The sequence below is a fragment of the Cervus elaphus genome, chromosome 3 (genome assembly GCF_910594005.1).
Source record: "Cervus elaphus chromosome 3, mCerEla1.1, whole genome shotgun sequence".
Taxonomy (NCBI): Eukaryota; Metazoa; Chordata; class Mammalia; order Artiodactyla; family Cervidae; genus Cervus; species Cervus elaphus.
In genome coordinates, this window is record NC_057817.1 from 41,600,336 (window position 1) to 41,621,968 (window position 21,633).

The following is a 21,633-nucleotide window of genomic DNA, read 5'->3' on the forward strand; positions in this document are numbered from 1 at the left end:
AGTGAAGTGCAAAGCGCTGACTGAAACTCAGATCCCAAGGTCAATGCTCAAAGAACAATGTAACGAGTTCAATTTATTTTTTTTACTGATTGTTTTGATTTTTACTTTTTATAATAATAAAAAAGGGTGTAGTAAAGTTTGCCTCATGCTGTACATATGTAAAAGGTCAGATATCATTGTATGAATTAAAAATATTTATTTAATCCCTCAAAAGGAACAAGAATGTTCTACCTAGTGAAATAGGTGCATTCAAGTGGGGAAAGCAATCATTTCTCACACCAAAAAATATTCTTCACATTATAAGATTTTTCTTCTTACTTCAGAGCAAAATTGATTTGTCATCTTCCTGGGTCTGGTGTCTTTCATACTTAACATATGTCTTTCCTTTGGGGAATTTTATTATAGACAATCACAATACCTAGTCATTCATTTCAGCTTCTGGATATTAGTAGTACTGTATTTATGTCACCATTTAACTTTCCAAGAGCTTTGAATTTAATTCACAGTTTAACTTAGCATCCCATATCCTCTTTTGTTTTTAATTGCCTTCATGATCCAGGATGGGAGTTAGCACTATATATAATTTATTTGAAGGTAAAGAGATGGAGGGAAACAGCAAACTATTCATTTAATATCATAACCCTTGGAACTTAAAAATCATAGAATCTCGAGTTTCAGAGAACTGTGGGGGCCAGTCAATCTAAAGGAATTCTATTTCTCTATTTCCATGTTTTTCCTTTGTTATTCAAATGAGTTAAAACTTCTTTTTTTTTCCATCTTTATTAGAAATCTTCTTGAAAACTAAATATGTGGACAAATTTGATGAGCAAATGAACTAAGAAAAATCAAGTTGGTGGTCATGGATCTTAAGATCACCTTTACAATCAAGCACAGTTTATCAGATTTGTGACCACTGTGATCAAAACACATGATGAACAGATTGACCTGAAGGTCTCAGACTCGAAACATTTCAGATTTGGAGAAGACTTCACTGTTCAACTTCTTGCTTCTCACCAAGTTGAATTAGATGTGTATACTGATAAGGACAGCTCTGAAAAAATCATGCTTATTTTTGACAAGACCAAGAAAAAAAAAATAAGATTGAGAAAGCTCTCAAAGAGCTGTTTGCCTTCATTCTGTACTAAATTCTTATAATCTTTTGATGCATATTTTTCCGTTCCCATTTCAAGTACTTTGAGATAAGCAGCTGCCACCATTTCCCACTGAAACATAATTTCATAATCTAGTAGTTTCAGAAGTACATCTTCCTGGACTCCAGGCAAAAGGATCACTGTCTCATTTTGTTCTCTTACTCCCATTTCCATTCTTTACTGGGTATGAAATGAGGGACCATGCTTGAAGTCCAGTGTTCTTGGTGGTCGCAATACCGCAAAAATAGCAGCCATATGTGAGGGTTGGAGTCATGGTCACAATACTGGAAATTAGCTTTTCTGCCTAAATCTAGCTTCTAAAATCCAGCATATTGCCCCAACTACCAGGAAAATAAATGCCTAGTTTCTGAATTATTCCAACACTCAACTTCTTGTATTTTTAGCTTGTATTTTCTTTTCACCTCTTGGTCATTAGGAGCAGCAAGGCAAAAATTGAAAAATCTCAACAGAGTTGTTTATATTCTCTTGTTGAAATGAATGTGTAGCTCTGGTCCATAATATTTATACAAGTTTTCCTTTTTACTTAATTGTAATTAACATGCTGTTTATTGCATTCCTTTTACCTTTCCTTAAGAATTTGCTTTTTCCTTCAATTGTTTGCATCGGTATCTTTTGAATTTCCTCCCTCTTATTTATTTTTTGGCATAAATAAAAATTGGTGCTACAGTGGGAGCTTGATAAAGCTTTTTATTATGTTCCCTTTTGTCCAAGAGCAATCATGAGACCTAAAAAAGGTCTAAACAGTTTGTCCAGAGTTATGTTACAAAAAAAGAGACAAAGTTTTTAATAAGACTTTGTGTTCTTAGCTTTCCACATCAGTTTTTATTAAAGGGCCAGATTTCCTTCAGTTATTTCTGTGGATTCTGTTTATTTTTTTTTCTCTAAATCCTTTAAACTTTTTTCCTGTCCCTTAATTTAAATTTTCTCTTAATTTCTTGTATCTGTTTTGTCTTCTTTTTGAAATGTCTTTCTGATTCTGGCCTTATGTCTTACCATTTGGCTTATGGATCCTGTGGAACAGATGTACATTCTCTAGTTCAGTAAAGTGGTATTTTCTCTCTCCTCTAGACCATTAGTCAGGGATAGCTAGTTAAAAGGCTTCCCAGGTGGCTCAGTGGTAAGGAATCCACCTGTCAATGTAGGAGATACAAGAGATGCAGGTTCAGTCCTTGGGTCAGAAAGACCCTGTGGAGAAGAAGATGACAACCCACTCCAGTACTCTCGCCTGGGAAATCCCATGGACAGAGGAGCCTGGCAGGCTACTGTCCGTGGAGTCACAAAACAGTTGGACACGACTTAGGGACTCAGCACACAGCTGGGTAAAAACCTAATATTTGCATATTTATAAAACACATCCTTTCTCCAGATTGTTTAGTAAATTTTGTTAGAAACATTGGTAACCTATTTGAGGGGGGGAAATCCTAGGTTATTCTCACCTTTATCACACTTCAAAATCAATTACAAATAGATTAAAAGATTAACTCTTTAAAAACCAATCCAAACTCCCAGGAGAAGAATTTCTATGGATTTTAAATCAGTGCAAGAAAAAACAAAAGAAAAGAGTAGCATCTTTTCCTCTTTAATTTGTTTTAATATTTAATTTATAAAATTTAATGTTTGACTAGATGTAAACATACTTTAAAAACATCCTTTTTAGTTTATGATAACAGTAAGCTATGTATATGCAGCAGATATGTCTGAGAAATAATTAGTATCTTATATCATAGAAATCTATAAGTACATTAATGCCAGAATATAAATTTAAAAAGAGCATGAACGGACAATTGTCCAAGGTAAGGACCAATAAATGAACAATAGTCATATGAAAATGTGTTTATCCTCATCTCTAACCAAAGAAGTAAAAATTAAAACAATGTCACTGCCCATACTGCCCATAAAATTGCAAAACTGAAATATCAGTTTAAATATTAGTGACATTATTTATGTGACTGAGTCATTTTAGTTTCTTTTTTTAAAACCCCTAAGTTTTAAATTTTCTACAATGAATATGTTACTTTTATAATAGAAAAATTAATACTTTAAAATAGATATGTATGCATATTTAATCTCTTCTCTCCAACTCAAGACATGACTAAGAAGTGTACACATTTGTAAGTTGATTCTGCTGATTTTATTTCCTAATTCCTCTATATTTCAGTTGACCTAAATATTGTTTATTCCTCAAAAATAAGAATTAACCAAAGTGGGGATTTTTCCAAGCTCATGACGTCCTATGGCAGTATTTTATAGTCAGGGTACAAGAGCCCTCATGATAAGGCCTGTGTTTTGTGGAAAGTGTTTTCTATAAGGTCAACAGCCTGTGCCAGTTTGACTCCATAATTAAACTTTGAGACATGTCTGAGATATTGAGGTAAAGTGTTCTGGAACTGCTTAGGGTTCCAGGGACATGGATTTGCCATAATAAAATGAAAAAGAGAAACAGGTTATCAAGAAGGATGTATTTTGCTTTAGTGACGAAGTATAGATTCTATCCATTGGTTTCAAAATGTTAAAGTTAATCTCAGTAAAACAATTTTTTAGTTTTTGTGGTGATCACTTAAAGTGAATCCCTTAGAGAAGTATTAGAAGGTGAGAGTTATATAGAACTTTATTCATTACGACCCAAATTAAACACTGGCCAAGCATCTCATTTTATAAGCAGTTTACTTAAACTATCTGATTAACTCTTATAATAATCCTCTGAAGTTAGTACACTGAATTGTTTATTTCACAAAAGAGAAGGAAATTGAGATGTACAAAGTCTAGCTAGACCAAAAAGTCCATCACAAGCTCTTGCGAGAGGCAGGATTTGAGCCCAGGCAAGCATGACTGTAAAGATTGAATTTGTGACTTGAAAATTGTACTGTTTCCACATTATACTTCAATAATCCTAACTTTGGGCTTCCCCCAGTGGTTCAGTAGTAAAGAATCCACCAGCAATGCAAGAGCCGTAGGAGATGTGGGTTTGATCCCCGGGTCAAGAAGATCCCCTGGAGGCGGGCAGGGCAACCCACTCCAGTATTTTTGCCCGGAGAATCCCACGGACAGAGGAGTCTGGCTGGCTATAGTCCATAAGGCCGCAAAAAGTCGGACACCACTAAAGCGACTTAGCAGCAGCAATCCTAACTTTACTACCAACAACTGACCCCAACTCTACATAGAGCACTGCACAGACTAGCATAACCTGCCCACTTTACCTTGCTTTTGTGTGGCAAAGCAGAAAGAGCTTGGGTTCTATGTTCTAACATGGGTTGAATCTTTAGTCTGCTATTGTGTTCCTATTAGTTATTTCTTCACCTATGAAATGAGGGAAAATAAGGCCTCAGAGAGCTGCTTGAAAGTTGCGATATCATATGTGAAAGTGCTTAGAACAGTGCTTGGCAAGTAGTAGATGTTTAATAAATAGTATTTGTTTCCTTTCTTCCTTCCCTTGCCAAACAAAAGTCATTCTTCCTGACCAAGTCAGTTTGCATGAAAATGCTTTCTTGGCTCTCAGTTTATCACAGAATCTTTATAAAAAATTTTTTTGATTTATTTATTTTTAATAGAAGGATGATTGGTTTACAATATTGTGTTGGTTTCTGCCATACATCAACATGAATCAGCCGTAGTATACAAATTTTACACATTAGATCAAAAGGACCTAAGACAAGGATCCCAAAGACTTTTAATCCTCCAGGTTTGGGTAGAGTATGCCACGAGAAGCCAAAATAGAAGCTGATATAACTCGATGCTCTGAATTCTCTCTTTTCTGGATTCAGGTAGTTTTTTAATACTCTTGTTTCTATAACTCTTGCTTCTCTTTTCAGCTCTCCTACCTGACCCTGCCCCCCAGTTGCAAAATACATCTTACACAACAGAACTCTAGCTCAGACTGCTGATGTGTGATTTCTCAAAGATGCCTTATCATTTCCTGCTCCCACATTTTTGTTTTCCTGCCAGACTCTGTCTCTGAAATAACTGTCTACTCAAAATTTATCTTTTCTCTTCAAGACCCAACTCAATTCATTCTCGTTCATACATCTGCTCTGATCACTCTTGATGGAAGAGACCTTGCTTTCTACTAAACCATCATCTAATAGCATTGAGTGTCCCTCAGTTGGCAGGGTGCAGATACTTCTATGTTTTAGGGCTAAAAATGGACTGAACAAAATAATGGTTTTAAATGGCATCTGATCAGAAGTCCCTTAAGCCACCTCTCCCAGCTCCTTACTCAAGTATCTATGTAACCAGCAAAGTCAAATTCTTACAAATATAGTAAAAATCTAAGGCCAATAGGCAAACTATTTTCAGAATTAGGAATTTCTGCAATTTAAAGGCCAAGAGAACTGGACTGAGAAACTTTAAAAACCACTTTCCCACTAGAAATAGATTAAAATTCTTGGCATGAATGTAGAAGCACCCTTTGCTCCTCCTCAACTACTTATCTCCTGCTCAGAAACACAAGTGCTCTGTCAGTCACCACTGACAGGCCCCAAGAAGGAAAACCTGGTGGGAGCAACCAGCCCTGTTATCAGGTAGGTGATCATTTTATGGAGTGGCCATTATGCTATCCCCCAATCCCTAATACAATGATTCAGAAGAGTTAAAAATAATAACGGGAACTGGAAAGCTTTATTAGGAACATGCTCAAAAAAGGCAGATAGTCAATACTAAATTTTGAAGTCGAATGTGGGGGTTAGGGGAGTGTGAATTGAATCAGTTCAGTTCAGGCTCTCAGTCGTGTCCAACTCTCTGCGACCCCATGGACTGCAGCACGCCAGGCTTCCCTGTCAATCATCAGCTCCCAGCGCTTGTTCAGACTCATGTCCATCGAGTCAGTGATGCCATCCAACCGCCTCATCCTCTGTCATCTCCTTCTCCTTTCAGTTGTAACCTAAACATGTACTAGAGATGTGATGTGAAATATGATGACTATTAACACTGGTCTATGGTATATCTGTGGAGAAGGCAATGGTACCCAACTCCGGTCCTCTTGCCTGGAAAATCCCATGGATGGAGGAGCCTGGTAGGCTGCAGTCCATGGGGTCGCAAAGAGTCGGACACGACTGAAACAACTTAGCAGCAGCAGCAGCGGCAGCATGGTATATTTGAAAGCTTTTAAGAGTAGATCCAAGAGTTCCCATCACCAGGAGAAAACTGTTTTTGGTGTCTATTCAAGATAATGGATATTAACTAAGCTTATTGTTAATCATTTTATAATATATGTAAGTCAAATCATTATGCAATATGCCTTAAACTTATATTAATACAATGCTATGTGTCAATTGTGTCTAAGTAAAACTGGGGGGAAAAGTCAGATGTGAGGCTAGACATAAAATTAATGAGAAATTATTTATTTAATATTGATAAACTTACAGTGAAACTATATTTACGAATCTCTTCAAACAACATAATAGCTGAAACATATAAAGTAAAAATTATTAGAAATATAATGAGAAATAACAAACACAATTCTGTGGAAGACTCGCATATATATTTCAGGCTATGAGAAATCCAGTAGGAAAAAAGTAAGAAGAAAATAGATTGGAATAGTATTTTTAATAATATATCAGAATATAATATATAAGGTGATAAATATGTATATGTGTACATATATATGATATGTAGACATATTTATCATAGATCCATGTTTAGTAGCCAAACCAGCTGCCAGCAAAAGCATGTATGAAATATTTAGAAAATTTTATTATAGTTTTTGTCTCAAAGAAAACATCAAGAAATTCCAATGATTAGAAATCTAGTTCATCCCGGTTTCTATGTACATTTCATGTACTAGATATTAATAAGGAAAATGAGTGGGCAAACAGCTAAATTACCCTCAAGTTAAAGCAAGAATTAAACTACAACTACAAACCATTTAGAAATTAATGAAAATGACAGCATCATATATCAAAATGTAGAATGACTCCAACGCTGCAACTGGAAGCAGATTCGTGAGAGGAAAGAACTGACATATTTTCGTTTAATGAATTTTTTGTTGTGTGTTCTAATCATTTTCTATTTCTTAAAATGAAGCTCTAGCCACTTCAGCGTTTCTTGGTGTAGTACTTCATACATGTTAAACACCATTTAAAGGAAGTAATATGCTAGACTGAGCCAGACTTGCCTGTGAGTGTCCAGGAGTCTCTGGTGGAGGCATGGGTGAACAGTGGCCCACTGCAGGGCCAGGGGCACTGAATACAATGGAATGACTGAGTGACTGAACTGAACCTGAACTGAACTATCTGCTTGTATTCTCTCTACTTGGATTCATTTTGGCTCGTATATATGCCAGCTCTCCATTTTCCTGGGACAATAACCACTTGGCACCAAATTTGATCACCTGACACACACCTCAGTCCCCTTTAAATTTAAAAATTCTTTAAATACACTCTCTGACCTTGACCCTCAGTCAGTTCAGTTGCTCATTCATGTCCGACTCTTTGTGATCCTGTGGTCTGCAGCATGCAAGCCTTCCCTGGCCATCACCAATCCCCAGAGCTTGCTCATACTCATGTCCATCAAGTTGGTGATGCCGTCCAACCATCTCATCCTCTGTCGTTCCCTTCTCCTCCTGCCTCAATCTTTCCCAGCATCAGGGTCTTTTCCAAAGAGTCAGTTCTTCACATCAGGAGGCCAAAGTATTGGAGCTTCAGCTTCAGCATCAGTCCTTCCAGTAAATATTCAGGATTAATTAATTGACTGGTTTGATCTCCTTGCAGTGCAAGGGACTCTCAAGAGTCATCTCCAACACTACTGTTCAAAAGCATCAATTCTTCAGTGCTCAGCTTTCTTTATAGTCCAACTCTCACATCCATACATGACTACTGGAAAAACCATAGCTTGGACTAGGCGGACATTTGTCAGGAAAGTAATGTCTTTGCTTTTTAACGTGCTGTCTAGGTTGGTCATAGCTTTTATTCCAAGGAACATGTGTCTTTTAATTTTATGACTGCAGCCACCATCTGCAGTGATTTTGGAGCCCCCCAAAATAAAGTCTGTCACTGTTTCCATTGTTTCCCCACCTATTTGCCATGAAATGATGGTACCAGATGCCATAATCTTCATTTTTTTGAATATTGAGTTTTAAGCCAGCTTTTTCACTCTCCTCTTTCACTTTCATCAAGAGGCTCTTTAGTTCCTCTTCACTTTCTGCCATAAGGGTGGTGTCATCAGCATATCTGAGGTTATTGATATTTCTCCCAGCAATCTTGATTCCAGCCTTTGCTTCATCCAGCCCAGCATTTCGCATGATGTAGTCTACATATAAGTTAAATAAGCAGGGTGACAATATACAACCTTGACAGTATAACTCCTTTCTCAATTTGGAACCAGTCCATTGTTCCGTGTCTGGTTCTAACTGTTACTTTTTTTTTTTCCATTTATTTTTATTAGTTGGAGGCTAATTACTTTACAATATTTTAGTGGTTTTTGTCATACATTGACATGAATCAGCCATGGATTTACATGTATTCCCCATCCCGATCCCCCCTCCCACCTCCCTCTCCACCCGATTCCTCTGGGTCTTCCCAGTGCACCAGGCCCGAGCATTTGTCTCATGCATCCAGCCTGGGTGAAGTAAGCCAGAAAGATAAAGACCAATATAGTATACTAACGCATATATATGGAATTTAGAAAGATGGTAATGACAACCCTATATGTAAAACAGAAAAAGAGACACAGGTGTACAGAACAGAATTTTGGACTCTGTGGGAGAAGGCAAGGGTGGGATGTTTCAAGAGAACAGCATCGAAACATGTATATTATCTAGGGTGAAACAGATAACTGTTACTTCTTGCCCTGCATACAGATTTCTCAGGAGGCAGGTAAGGTGGTCTAGTATTCGCATCTCTTTAAGAATTTTCCACGGTTTGTTGTGATCCACACAGTCAAAGGCTTTGGCATAGTCAATAAAGCAGAAATAGATGTTTTTCTGGAATTTTCTTGCTTTTCCTATGTTCCAACAGATGTTGGCAATTTGAACTCTGGTCCCTCTGCTTTTTCTAAGTCCAGCTTGAAGTTCTCAGTTCACATACTATTGAAGCCTGGCTTAGAGAATTTTGAGCATTACTTTGCCAGCGTCTGAGATGAGTGCAATTGTGCAGTAGTTTGAACATTCTTTGGCATTGCCTTTCTTTAGGATTGGAAAGAAAACTGACCTTTCCCAGTCCTGTGGCCACTGTTGAGTTTTCCAAATTTGCTGGCATATTGAGTGCAGCACTTTAATGTGCTATTTGACCCTCAACACATGCTATTTGATAGTTACTCCTTGATTCCATACACCTAATGTTATTAGTAAGAGGCACTCACACCTTCTGTTCAGGACACAGGGAGCCTTTATATGTTGCAAGAACCACACCTTGCCTCCCAACAAGAGGGAAATCACAGAGAAAGTTTCAATTGTAATTTAGTATAACGGTCTGTGGTCTTCCTGTTGTAAGTTTATCACAGAATTAAATACATACACATGCAAGTACATACATATATGCATAATACATATACAGGACAAAATATATACATATGTATACAGGATGAAAAAGTTATCTTTTAAGAATTTACCAGAAACTATAAAAAAAATACATTTTGAACTTTTAAATTCTATTTCAGTGGCAATCATTTGAACTAAAATAAATAGATTGTTTTTCTCCTCTGAGCTTCCTGTGTTTAGTAAAATCATAAGTATAATATATTGATGTCAAAAATATTAGCTAGGGTGGATACAGAATTTTTATACTGGACTTTCAGACATACAGATAAAGTAGGTTTGTGTTACATCTTATTCCTCAATTCAAATGCTGTTTACTTTTCCTGAACTTTTCACTTATTAGCCATCTTATTCATTTATTAGCCATCTTATTATTTCCATAGCAGCCATATCCCTTAATAAACTATAGTTCATTTTCTCAGTTCAGAGTGGTTTCTCCAACAACAAAACTGTCAGTTTGCTGTAGAGAAACTACAGTAATTGCTATCATCAATTATGGTACCCTAAAAGAAGGTCCTTATTTCTATAATAGTTCTCGCTGAATTATGTGCATATACAGGAAGACAAACTGATCTGCTGAAAACAATCCATACAGTGTTTAAACCTAATAGCATTTTCCTCCAATATAGGCGAGGGTCCAACGTATCTCTTACATTGGACATGAGTAGCTTGGGCAATGTTGAACCCTTTGTGGCCATACCAACCCCACGGGAGAAGGTGGCCATGGAGTACCTGCAGTCAGCCAGCCGAATTCTCACAAGGTCGCAGCTGAGGGATGTCGTGGCAAGTTCACATTTACTCCAAAGTGAATTCATGGTAAGCTTGCTGTTTGTTATTCACTCTTCAGGAGGCATTTTGATATTCTAGCCACTAGAGGCACATTCCAAAATGACACTGTCAGCTCATAGTAAAATGATTACAGTTCTAAAGGTTAAGTGCAAAGATTTCAGGTCCACCCTGCATCTCATCAACTATTGGTGAGTGTTCAAACCAGGATGATACCTAAATTAAGGCAGAGGGTATAGAAGCTGGCCAGGCAAAGAAGTGGCAAGAATGAGCTGACCATTCCAGGATTACAGAGCAGGCTTGCTTGTCACTATTTGGGAAATTAAATTGTTCAATTTGACAGGAGCATTAAAATTAAGGTGGGAAGTAACAAAAATTGAGCCTCAGATATAAAACAAATGTAAGGCTTAATATGTTACTAAGGGTTTGGATTTATCTTGTGTTTAGAAAGGTTACTATCCAGTTAGGGAGTTTGGGATCGAGAGGTACACACTGCTATATTTTAAATGGAGAAGCAACAAGGACCCACTGCATAGCACAGGGAACTCTGCTCAATGTTATGTGACAGCCCGGATGAGAGGGAGCTTAGGGGAGATCGGATACATCGCATGTATGGCTGAGTCCCTTTTCTGTCCACTGGAAACTATCACAACATTGTTAATAGGCTATACTCCAATATAAAATAAAAAGTTTTTAAAAATTACTATCGGCAGTAGAGTCTGCATTGGAAAGAGGTATTTTGGAGACTCTAGAGATTATCCTATGAAGCTGTGATTAGTCAAAACTAAAGAAGTAACAGTGAAAATTGGAAGGGTCTATAGGAGTCTACAAGACGTGGCCTTAATGAGCTAAGTCAGTCAAGAAAAAGGGAGGTTAGGAAAGACATCTCCATTTTTAGACTTAGCAACAGGGTGCACATAGTTTCTTTTAATGAAATAAGAAACACAAAAGGAAGACTAAATGTAGGCTAAAAATAATGGTGAGTTTCATTCAGCTAAAAATGATGATGACCCATCGTTGTTGCTGGTGATAACTTAATGCATAAAACACATTTTATCCCGAGAGCATGGAGACACATTAGACCTTCTTAGGTCCAACTGTTTCCCAAGGGGAATATCCATTTTCTAGAACCACTTGCATCTTAAAGCAGTTGTACATTTTAAGCATATCCATTGGGTATGATAAATTGAACACTCTAGGGTAAGTCAGGTGTTTGCAACCACCCTTTCATGAGCCAGCCATAGGTTTGATCTATTACTTTCATCAACTATTAAGTATTTTACTATAAAGTAAAATACCAAGCATGTAGTTTTAAAAATTAGACTTTGTAGGTTTGATCTATTACTTTCATCAACTATTAAGTATTTTACTATAAAGTAAAATACCAAGCATGTAGTTTTAAAAATTAGACTTTGTAGCATGTCATCTCTTTATGTATGAAAAAAAAAATGAAACCTGGGGGGATAAACAAACCAATCAGTGATCATGTAAGTGGTCAAAGGTATGTTTCTTGAACTACAGATAGTTCAGTGAGGTAAGCCTTTAACATAGACTACTTCCTTGAAAAGGAAGATGAGGCCAACAATGAATAGAGAGAGAGAATGCTGGAAGATGATAAATTGTCAGTGTGTGTCAGAAAACAAGAAAGAATGGGAGGAATAAAGCTAATCATGACTTTGCCAAAACAGGCTAACCTGTTTGAAATTACTAAGCATGAAAATGTGGTTTCTATTGAACAGTCAACAATTTTGTTTACTTTGGTAACTTGAAAATATTAACTTTTAACATTTAGTTGGAGCAAAGAACAGGAATAAATTATAAATGTCTAAAATAATGCAAGTTTCAGAAATGATGTTTTTAAAGTAAGCTTCTCCTCTCTATGGACCAAGTCTTAAGTTCTTAGTATAGTCAGGCTTTTCTTGAATTTTCAGATTGCCTGAAAACAAGGACAATTTAAATAAATTTGTAGATAAGTTCTTTCATTTCAATGAATACTAGGCTGTCAAGTTTTATTTTCTTTTGGAGAAAGTGTAGGTAACAAAAATATTATTTTATGTGATCCAGGGATAAAAGGTATTTTAATTCACATTTATCTAAGCAATCCTTTGCAGAATTTTAAGTTAGAGAACATACCATTTTGTATAATCAACTCCTTAAATATTTGTTTAGAACCTTTTGAAAACTTTGGCTTATTGTTTCCTTTGTTCCAGTCAGCATCAGATGCTCACCTTTTAGGTCTAACATGTAGAGTGATTCCTGCTCTAAATGTTCCCTCCTCCATCATTTGACATATATTCTGACTTAATAAATATATTTGTATTCTTATTAATTGCTAGAAGACAGTGTATAAATGCCTTTCACTACAAATATTGAATTTACAACCAGAAATGGAACAGTAAAATTAAAAACCATTCCTTAATACAAAAATGCATCATATCATTATTACTTAAATCAACAAAAATGCCCTTTATATTTACCATTTGAGGGGAAGTTTTTCATAATCCTAAAAGAGTCACAATTAATGTTAAAACAGAATCTGTCATAATAAAAAAAATTAGTATTGAATCTACACAAAGATTGGAAGAAATCTAAATACACTTTAAAAAAAAATTTTCAGCCACCTGTTTATAAATTCCCAGCAATTATGTCAGAACAGGATTCTTAAAACCTAACCAAACGTTTCTATGTCTCTTTAAAAACTACATATCAAATAATACTATCTAACACACAAAGCCATTTCTTAGAGTCAGCTTGTCAGGGTGCAGCTGATGTGTTTGGGAAAGGAAGGGTGTTGGCAAACCAGAGGTGGTAGTCTGTTGTTTCATAAATGACTTTGAAGTCCAATAGAGCTCTGGATCAGATGGCCCCCCATGAAGATTTTCTTTGTGGCAGCATTAGATACAGTATTTGATATCACTTATTTTTGCAGGAAATACCAATGAACTTTGTGGATCCCAAAGAAATTGACATTCCACGTCATGGAACCAAAAATCGCTATAAGACCATTTTGCCAAGTAAGTTTCTTGAATTAACTAGTTTGTGTGTCGTACCCCTCCCTCAACATTTCCCATCCTCACAACTTCCATATACACACCAAATTTGGAATTGCAAACACAGCTCAAGACTAATAATCATTAAAGTGGAATTCCCTGGTGGTGGAGTGGTTAGGAGTCAGTGCTTTCATGCTAAGGCCAGGTTCAATCCCTGGTCGGGGAACTAAGATCCTGCAAGTGGTGCGGCCAGAAGAAGAAAAAAACTAATAACCATTAGAGTGGGCAAAGGTTAATAATTTTATCTTGTATTACTCTTGTTCCAATGGTCTGCTCACAATTCCAGTAGACCCATGGTTCTAAACTTTACTGTAGCACACGTTATGGTCAATTAATTTTCACTAAGGGTGTCAAATAATTCGGCGGAAAAGAATGATCTTTTCAATAAATGATGCTGAGAAACTGGATAGCCACATGCAAAAAATAAAATAACGCCTCACACAACATACAAAAATTAATTCAAAATAAGATCAAAATGGATATTCTAAATGTAAGAACCAAAATTATAAAACTTTTCACATAAAACAGATGTAAATCCTCATGACCTTGAATTCATCAATAGTTTCTTAGATATGACACCAAAAGTATAAGCAACAAAAGAAAAAAAAAATTGAACTTGATCAAAATTTTAAAGTTTTGTGCTTCTAATTGAGTGAAGTCGCTCAGTCATGTATGACTATTTGCAACCCCGTGGACTGTAGCCCACCAGGCTCTTCCATCCATGGGATTCTCCAGGCAAAAATACTGGAGTGGGTTGCCATTTCCTTCTCCAGGGGCTCTTCCCAACCCATAAAAAACTAAAAAGATGACACTGACACAAACCGGGAGAAAAATTTATAAATTATACACCTAATAAAGGATTTGTATCTATAATACATAAAGAACTCTCTTATAACTCGATTATATAAAGACAAATACCTCAATTTTGAAATGAGCAAAGGACTTGAATAGACATTTCTCCATAAAAGATATACAAATAGCCAACAAACATATGAAAAGATGCCTGACACCATTAGGCATCAGGGAAATCAAAACCACAGTGAGATACCACTTCATATCCACATGATCATAATTTAAAAGAAAGACAGTAGAAAGTGTTGGCAAGGATGTAGAGAAATTGGAAACTTCATACTTCGATGGTAGGGATATAATATGGTACAGCTACTGAAGAACAATCTGGTAATTCCTCAAAAGGTAAAACCTAAAGTTACTATATAATTCAGATATTTTACTCCTAGGTATATATGTAAGAAAAATAAAAACATGTGTCCACACAAAAGCTGTACACAAATGTTTGTAACAGTATTACTCATAATAGCTCAAAGGGTAGAATCAACCAAAATATTCATCACCTAATGAATGGATAAATAAAATGCTGTATGTTCACATAATACAGTATTATTCAGCAATAAAAAGCAATGAGGTCCTGATGCATGCTATGATATGGATGAACCCTGAACACATTACGCTAAGTGAAAGAAGCCATCACAACCTCATATTGCATGAGGCCATTCATATGAAGTGTCCAGTTAGGCAAATCTGTAGCGACAGAAGTGTTGGAAGGCATGAGAAAAGAAAAGAAAAGGGTATGGAGTTTGTTTGGGGGATAATGAAAATGTTGCCCTTGCTAGAAATATTTATCTCACATCCTTACAGAAAAGAGTCTATAGGGCTGCCTACAGAACCAAAGTGTTGGGGTTCATATCCAGCTGGAACGCTTACTCTATGGCTTTGGGTAAATTCCTTAACTTCACCTGCGAGATAGAAGTAGTAGTATCCCCGTCACACGGCTGTTGTAAAGTCCAGGGCTTTGCACGTGATAAAGTGCTCAGTGTTACTCTCATAACTCAGAAAGATATTACTGTTCCTTTGTTACAGAGGAGGAAAACTGAGATTTATAGATATTAAAGAAGCAAGATTCAAACCCAAACACATCTGCCCACATGCCTTTCATCACTGATGGTTGTACAACTCTGTGAATTAAACAAATAAAAATAAACTCTGTGATGGTACACCTCACATAAGTGAATTGTATGGTATATGAATTATGTCTCAAAAAAATGCTTTTACGGAAAGACTTCATTATGCGTAGCAATCACCCGAGTCCTTGTGAAAAATGTGGCATCTTGTGCTCCACCCTGAGGATTCTGATTAAGTGGGTTCTGTTGGGCCCAAGAATCTGTACTTCTAGCAAACAGGTGATTCTGATGTAAGTGATACCAGGACCACACTTTGAGAAACACTGCTTAGACTATTTTAAAATCAAATTTAACTGTGAAACTTATCGATGTCAAGCAGTGAGCTAAATGCCAGGAACCAGGAAAGAATAAGGAAGATCATATAATATCAAAGAGGTCATGGACCAGAGAAGATACATGTAATGAGTAATTATGTCCAATGTAAGGGTCCATGGGGTTGCAGAGGACATGACTTAGCAACTAAACAACAATAACAGCCAGAATAGAAATGTTGCCCAAGTGGTATAGGAGGATGGAGTTATCAATTCTGCCTAGAAAGGCAAAAATACTTTGGAGAGGAAGCAATATTGTCAATCACTGAACAAACAGATGTGGTTGGGATCATGACAAAACCCATAAACATCTCAGGGCAATAACTCTGGAAAGATGGAGCCACAAAGGTTTGTTTCAATGTATTAACACTGAAATAGTAGAGTTTCCATAATTCAGTTTATTATTTCATTCATAAACCTCCAAATTCTCCATATTTATGCTAATAGAGCAAGAATTACTATTAATAGTGTTCATGCGCTTCCCCTTCTCCTGGAGTTGGAAGCACATTGTAATAGTTACTTCACAGTAACATATTTTTAACTGATCTTTATAGTTAAACCTGTTTACCTAAGATACAGTCATTGTTGAAAGATACTTTGTAATAATAATTGGCTGAAGGGAATGAAAGTGCTGTGTGTTACATCTGGTATTTCTCTCTCTCAGGCTTTTTCATCTCAAATTTACCAAACACAAGTAAGTAGGGCATAAACATGCATTGCAATTATTATACTTAACCACCTAATCTCAGAAGGATTTGGAAATTATTAGGACTGTTTTAAAGTTCAGCCTTCTCTGTTTCCTGCCCAGATGCTATCAGACAACTGCTTCATCGTTCTGTGTCAGCTTTTCCATTCCCAGAACTGGGTGGGTCACTTGAACCAGGGCACCTGTGCTGACAAATGATGTTGCAAATGACGGATTTTCTGTTGAAAATGTCTGTAGCCTGAATACCCCACCCAACCCCCTGTCATGCAAGATATAATCTAGTAAATATAGCATGGACACATCACATCACTGGTTGGAAAATCATCAGAAAAGATGGGAATGAATATGAAAATCTGCTGTTTATGGTTTATTTTAGACTGTATGATGGGATAAGTTTGAAATATTACATAAAATAATTTTTAAATGAATAAGATTTTAAATATTATAAATTGTTTTTATTTTTTAACCTAGAATAAACCCTTAAATTTAAAAGCTTCTGGCTTGTGCATATTAGTGAGACTGTGTAATTTGGAGGATGTTTTGCAGCAGAAATATGGATGCCAAGAACTAATTAAATTGTAGCTTTTTTTTTTTTCTATCTACAATGTCAGCCTGGCTCTGATCATTCTTAACTGGCAGATTAAAGTGCTTATGTCAAATTTATATCAAATTATTTTACAATATAAACAAATATTGTGATGAGAATATCTTTATGTCTCAAACGCAAGAGCAATGGGAAAAAAACTGGTATCAGTGTGAAATTATTTGTACAACAAAGAATTTTTATGTATATTTCTTCCATTCAGTTTGTTTATACAACTATAAAACAATATAAATCAAATTTTAAAATCTTAGTTACTCTGGTCATCACTTTTTATTTAAAAGTGTAAAGTCTAGTAATGTTTCCTACTTACATTATGTTTTCTGTTTTATTATATTATGTTCCTAGAACAGAGTAGATATGCAAATCAATGAACCACTCATTAAGGCAACAAGTTGTATGACTCAGGCACAATATTGAAGTTAGACTTGATTTCCTATCCTGGCGAAAATATTTACAATTTATGGCAGGCTACTTCATCTTTCTGTGCCAGCCTTTCTTTGCCCTTAAAAATAGTAGTAGTCATACTACCCTATAAGGCTGTTGAAAGAATTACATAATCATATGTGAAAAATGGCTTGGAAAGTTCCAAGAAATAGTAAACCCTCAGCGAATGTTAGTTTCTCCTTTCTTTATCTTCCTAGTGAATTCATCATTAATCCCAGAAACAATTCCAGATATTAAGAGCACTAACTATGGGAACATTTACAGTTTCAGAAACAGAGTACTGAAGAGCCCTGTTTTCCATAATAACCATCACTGCACTGGCAAAATCACCGCTGTCCACAGAAGCTCTGTACAATGAGGGAAATGTTCTATCTCTCCGTGTGTGCTGAGTGCTCGGTCACTTCAGTCTTCTGACTCTTCTGTGGCCCCATGGACTGTAGCCTGCCAGGCTCCTCGGTCCATGGGATTCTCCAGGCAAGAATACTGCAGTGGGTTGCCATTTCCTTCTCCAGGGGATCTTCCTGACCCAGGGATCGAATCTGTGTCTCTTAGGTCTCCTGCATTGGCAGGTGGGTTCTTTACCCCTAGCGCCACCTGGGAAGCCCATGGTGATAGTCTCCCATGAGATAGTCATTAGCTGCATGTGGCAATAAGCACTTGAAGTAAAGTGAGTGCACCCACGGAACTGACTTTTTTTTAAAGAAAGCAGCTTATTTTTATTTTTTTAAATATTTATTTTATTTGACTGTGCTGTGTCTTAGTTGTGGCACGTGGGACCTTGGGTTGTGACATGTGAGCTCTTTAGTTGCAGGATATGGGATCTAGTTCCTTGATCAAGGATAGAACCTGGGCGGCCTGCACTGGGAGCTTGGAGTCTTAGCCACTGAAGCACCAGGGAAGTCCCAAGGAGCTGACTTTTAAATGTTGCTTTGTGTTTTTGTTTGTTTGTTTGTTTGTTTTAATTATTATTATTTTTTTTTTCCAGTGGGTTTGTCATACATTGATATGAATCAGCCATAGATTTACACGTATTCCCCATCCCGATCCCCCCTCCCACCTCCCTCTCCACCCGACTCCTCTGGGTCTTCCCAGTGCACCAGGCCGGAGCACTTGTCTCATGCATCCCACCTGGGCTGGTGATCTGTTTCACCATAGATAGTATATATGCTGTTCTTTTGAAATATCCCACCCTCACCTTCTCCCACAGAGTTCAAAAGTCTGTTCTGTATTTCTGTGTCTCTTTTTCCATTTTGCATATAGGGTTATCATTATCACCTTTCTAAATTCCATATATATGTGTTAGTATGCTGTAATGTTCTTTATCTTTCTGGCTTACTTCACTCTGTATAATGGGCTCCAGTTTCATCCATCTCATTAGGACTGATTCAAATGAATTCTTTTTAATGGCTGAGTAATATTCCATGGTGTATATGTACCACAGCTTCCTTATCCATTCATCTGCTGATGGGCATCTAGGTTGCTTCCATGTCCTGGCTATTATAAACAGTGCTGTGATGAACATTGGGGTGCACGTGTCTCTTTCAGATCTGGTTTCCTCAGTGTGTATGCCCAGAAGTGGGATTGCTGGGTCATATGGCAGTTCTATTTCCAGTTTTTTAAGAAATCTCCACACTGTTTTCCATAGCGGCTGTACTAGTTTGCATTCCCACCAACAGTATAAGAGGGTTCCCTTTTCTCCACACCCTCTCCAGCATTTATTGCTTGTAGACTTTTGGATAGCAGCCATCCTGACTGGCGTGTAATGGTACCTCATTGTGGTTTTGATTTGCATTTCTCTAATAATGAGTGATGTTGAGCATCTTTTCATGTGTTTGTTAGCCATCTGTATGTCTTCTTTGGAGAAATGTCTGTTTAGTTCTTTGGCCCATTTTTTGATTGGGTCATTTATTTTTCTGGAATTGAGCTGCAGGAGTTGCTTGTATATTTTTGAGATTAATCCATACACAAAAATAAACTCAAAATGGATTAAAGATCTAAATGTAAGACCAGAAACTATAAAACTCCTAGAGGAGAACATAGGCAAAACACTCTCCGACATAAATCACAGCAAGATCCTCTATGACCCACCTCCCAGAATATTGGAAATAAAAGCAAAACTAAACAAATGGGACCTAATGAAACTTAAAAGCTTTTGCACTACAAAGGAAACTATAAGTAAGGTGAAAAGACAGCCCTCAGATTGGGAGAAAATAATAGCAAATTAAATGTTGCATTGTTTTAATTAACTTAAATTTACCTACACGTGGCTAGTGGCTACCATATTGGACAAAGCAGGCCTAGATTCTTCTCTGTCTTCCACAAAAAATTTGAAGATGATCCCCAATCACCTTGAAGGTGTGACCAGTCCCTGCCCTTCCTTCCATTTCCCTCTTCTCCTGAATTCATCTCTGAGAACTATCCTATTCCTCTCATCTCTGCCTTTGTCCATCACTAGCAGTGATAGGCTTTTTCCTTATCTAATAGCTTCCTCTCTGACTTCAAACCTTAAACACGTTTCTTCCTGAAGAGGAAATCTTCAGACCAGTATGTGGTGTTCAGTTGCTGTCACGTCCAACTCTTTGCAGCCCCAAGGACTGCAGCACACCAGGCTCCTCCGTCATCTGTCTCCTCGAGTTTGCTCAAATTCATATGCACTGCGTCAGCCCAGTATAACCTTTGACAAAATCTGATATGATTCTGATCAAAATATCAAGATCCAGGTATCATTTTTTCTATTAAACAGAAGATTTAAGATTGTCAGAGGTATTTTAAAGAGATCGAGAAGAGGGTAGACTTTCATGTATTCTGTACACCAGACCTATGTGTGTGTAATACTTTGTAGAGAGGAAAAAAGACACAAGAAGGAAAGAAGAGAGCGAAGGATGGAGGAAGGAAAAGGATGTAAGGAAGAAGGGAAGAGAAGAAAGAATGAAAGGAAGAAAGCAAAGCAAATAAAAAGAGAAGAGCAGGAGAGAGAAGCAAATGTGATCAGTGTCCAATGTAACATTGAATTCATGCACTGCATGAATAAAATGATAACAGTAAAGATGAAAACAGTAATACATGATGGCAATAATGACAAAATTCTGTTTTTTATTATTTGGCTTTTTATTAGACTAAAGTAGCTTTAAAAAGGCTTCAATTCATTTTCGTTTTCTCCTACTCCATCATATATTATATTGTATTGTATATTGCATTGTTTTTTTTTAAGTATTTCAAAATCTCTAACTATTTGGAAATACTGTAAATTACCAGTTTTCAACATAAATTTAGTTTAGCTTGACAAGGAACCTACTTCTAAGCAATTTTGGGGTTGAGTTCCCAGTAAATCATACACATCATAGGCATTATAAAAACTGAAGGAAGTGGGCTTCTTTTCAAGTGTGAGTGGTTTAGGCCGTTTGTGGAAACTTAATAATCAGTGGATACTGAAAAGAAATAGTTTTCTCGTCCCCTTTGCTATAAAAGAGACAAACCTAGAAGAAAAGCCTTCTTTTAACTCTTTCTAATTGAAATTAATTCTGATATTAAACCCACTCTGAGCCACATATCAAGTAGAAATCACGAAAGATATAAAAGTTAATTAAAGACAGCCTTTGTTCTCAAGGGGCTCATAGTAATCCATTGAGGGCAAGCAAGAATCCAAGCACTTAAAATACAAGATTTTAAATACTAAAATAAAATTCAAGCAGCCTGAGCAAAGAAGGGAATGCCTAATTCTGCCAGGAAGACAAGGAAGGAAGTATCTCTTGAACTGAGCCCTGAAGAATGAGGACGACTTGCCCACGCAGAGACAGCAGGGAAACAATATACACAAAAATATAGAATCTGCAAGAATGTGGAGTAGTTGGGAGATTGCCCTTGGCCCTTGTGACTAGAGTATGTACTCTATGTACACACGGAAAAATGATGATAGATACATGCATGCTCAGTCATGTCTGACTCTTTGTAGCCCTATGGACTGTACCCTGCCAGGCTCCTCTGTCTATGGGATTATCCAGGCAAGAATACTGGAGTGGATTGCCCTTCCCTTCTCCAGGAGATCTTCCTGACCCAGGGGTGGAACCTAGGTCTCCTGCATTGCAGGCAGATTCTTTACCATCTGAGCCACCAG

At 36.8% G+C, this 21,633-nt stretch overlaps 1 protein-coding gene across 2 annotated transcripts in view; it reads left to right on the forward strand.

Annotated features, from left to right (window-relative positions):
- The window catches only part of PTPRR (protein tyrosine phosphatase receptor type R), a 269,220-nt gene that overhangs the window by 204,687 nt on the left and 42,900 nt on the right, over window positions 1-21,633 (forward strand). For both annotated transcript variants that reach the window (XM_043887108.1, XM_043887116.1), the window contains exons 7-8: window positions 10,269-10,455; window positions 13,355-13,439. In XM_043887108.1, the coding sequence (XP_043743043.1) occupies window positions 10,269-10,455; window positions 13,355-13,439 (272 nt within the window). The remainder of the gene's footprint in view (window positions 1-10,268; window positions 10,456-13,354; window positions 13,440-21,633) is intronic.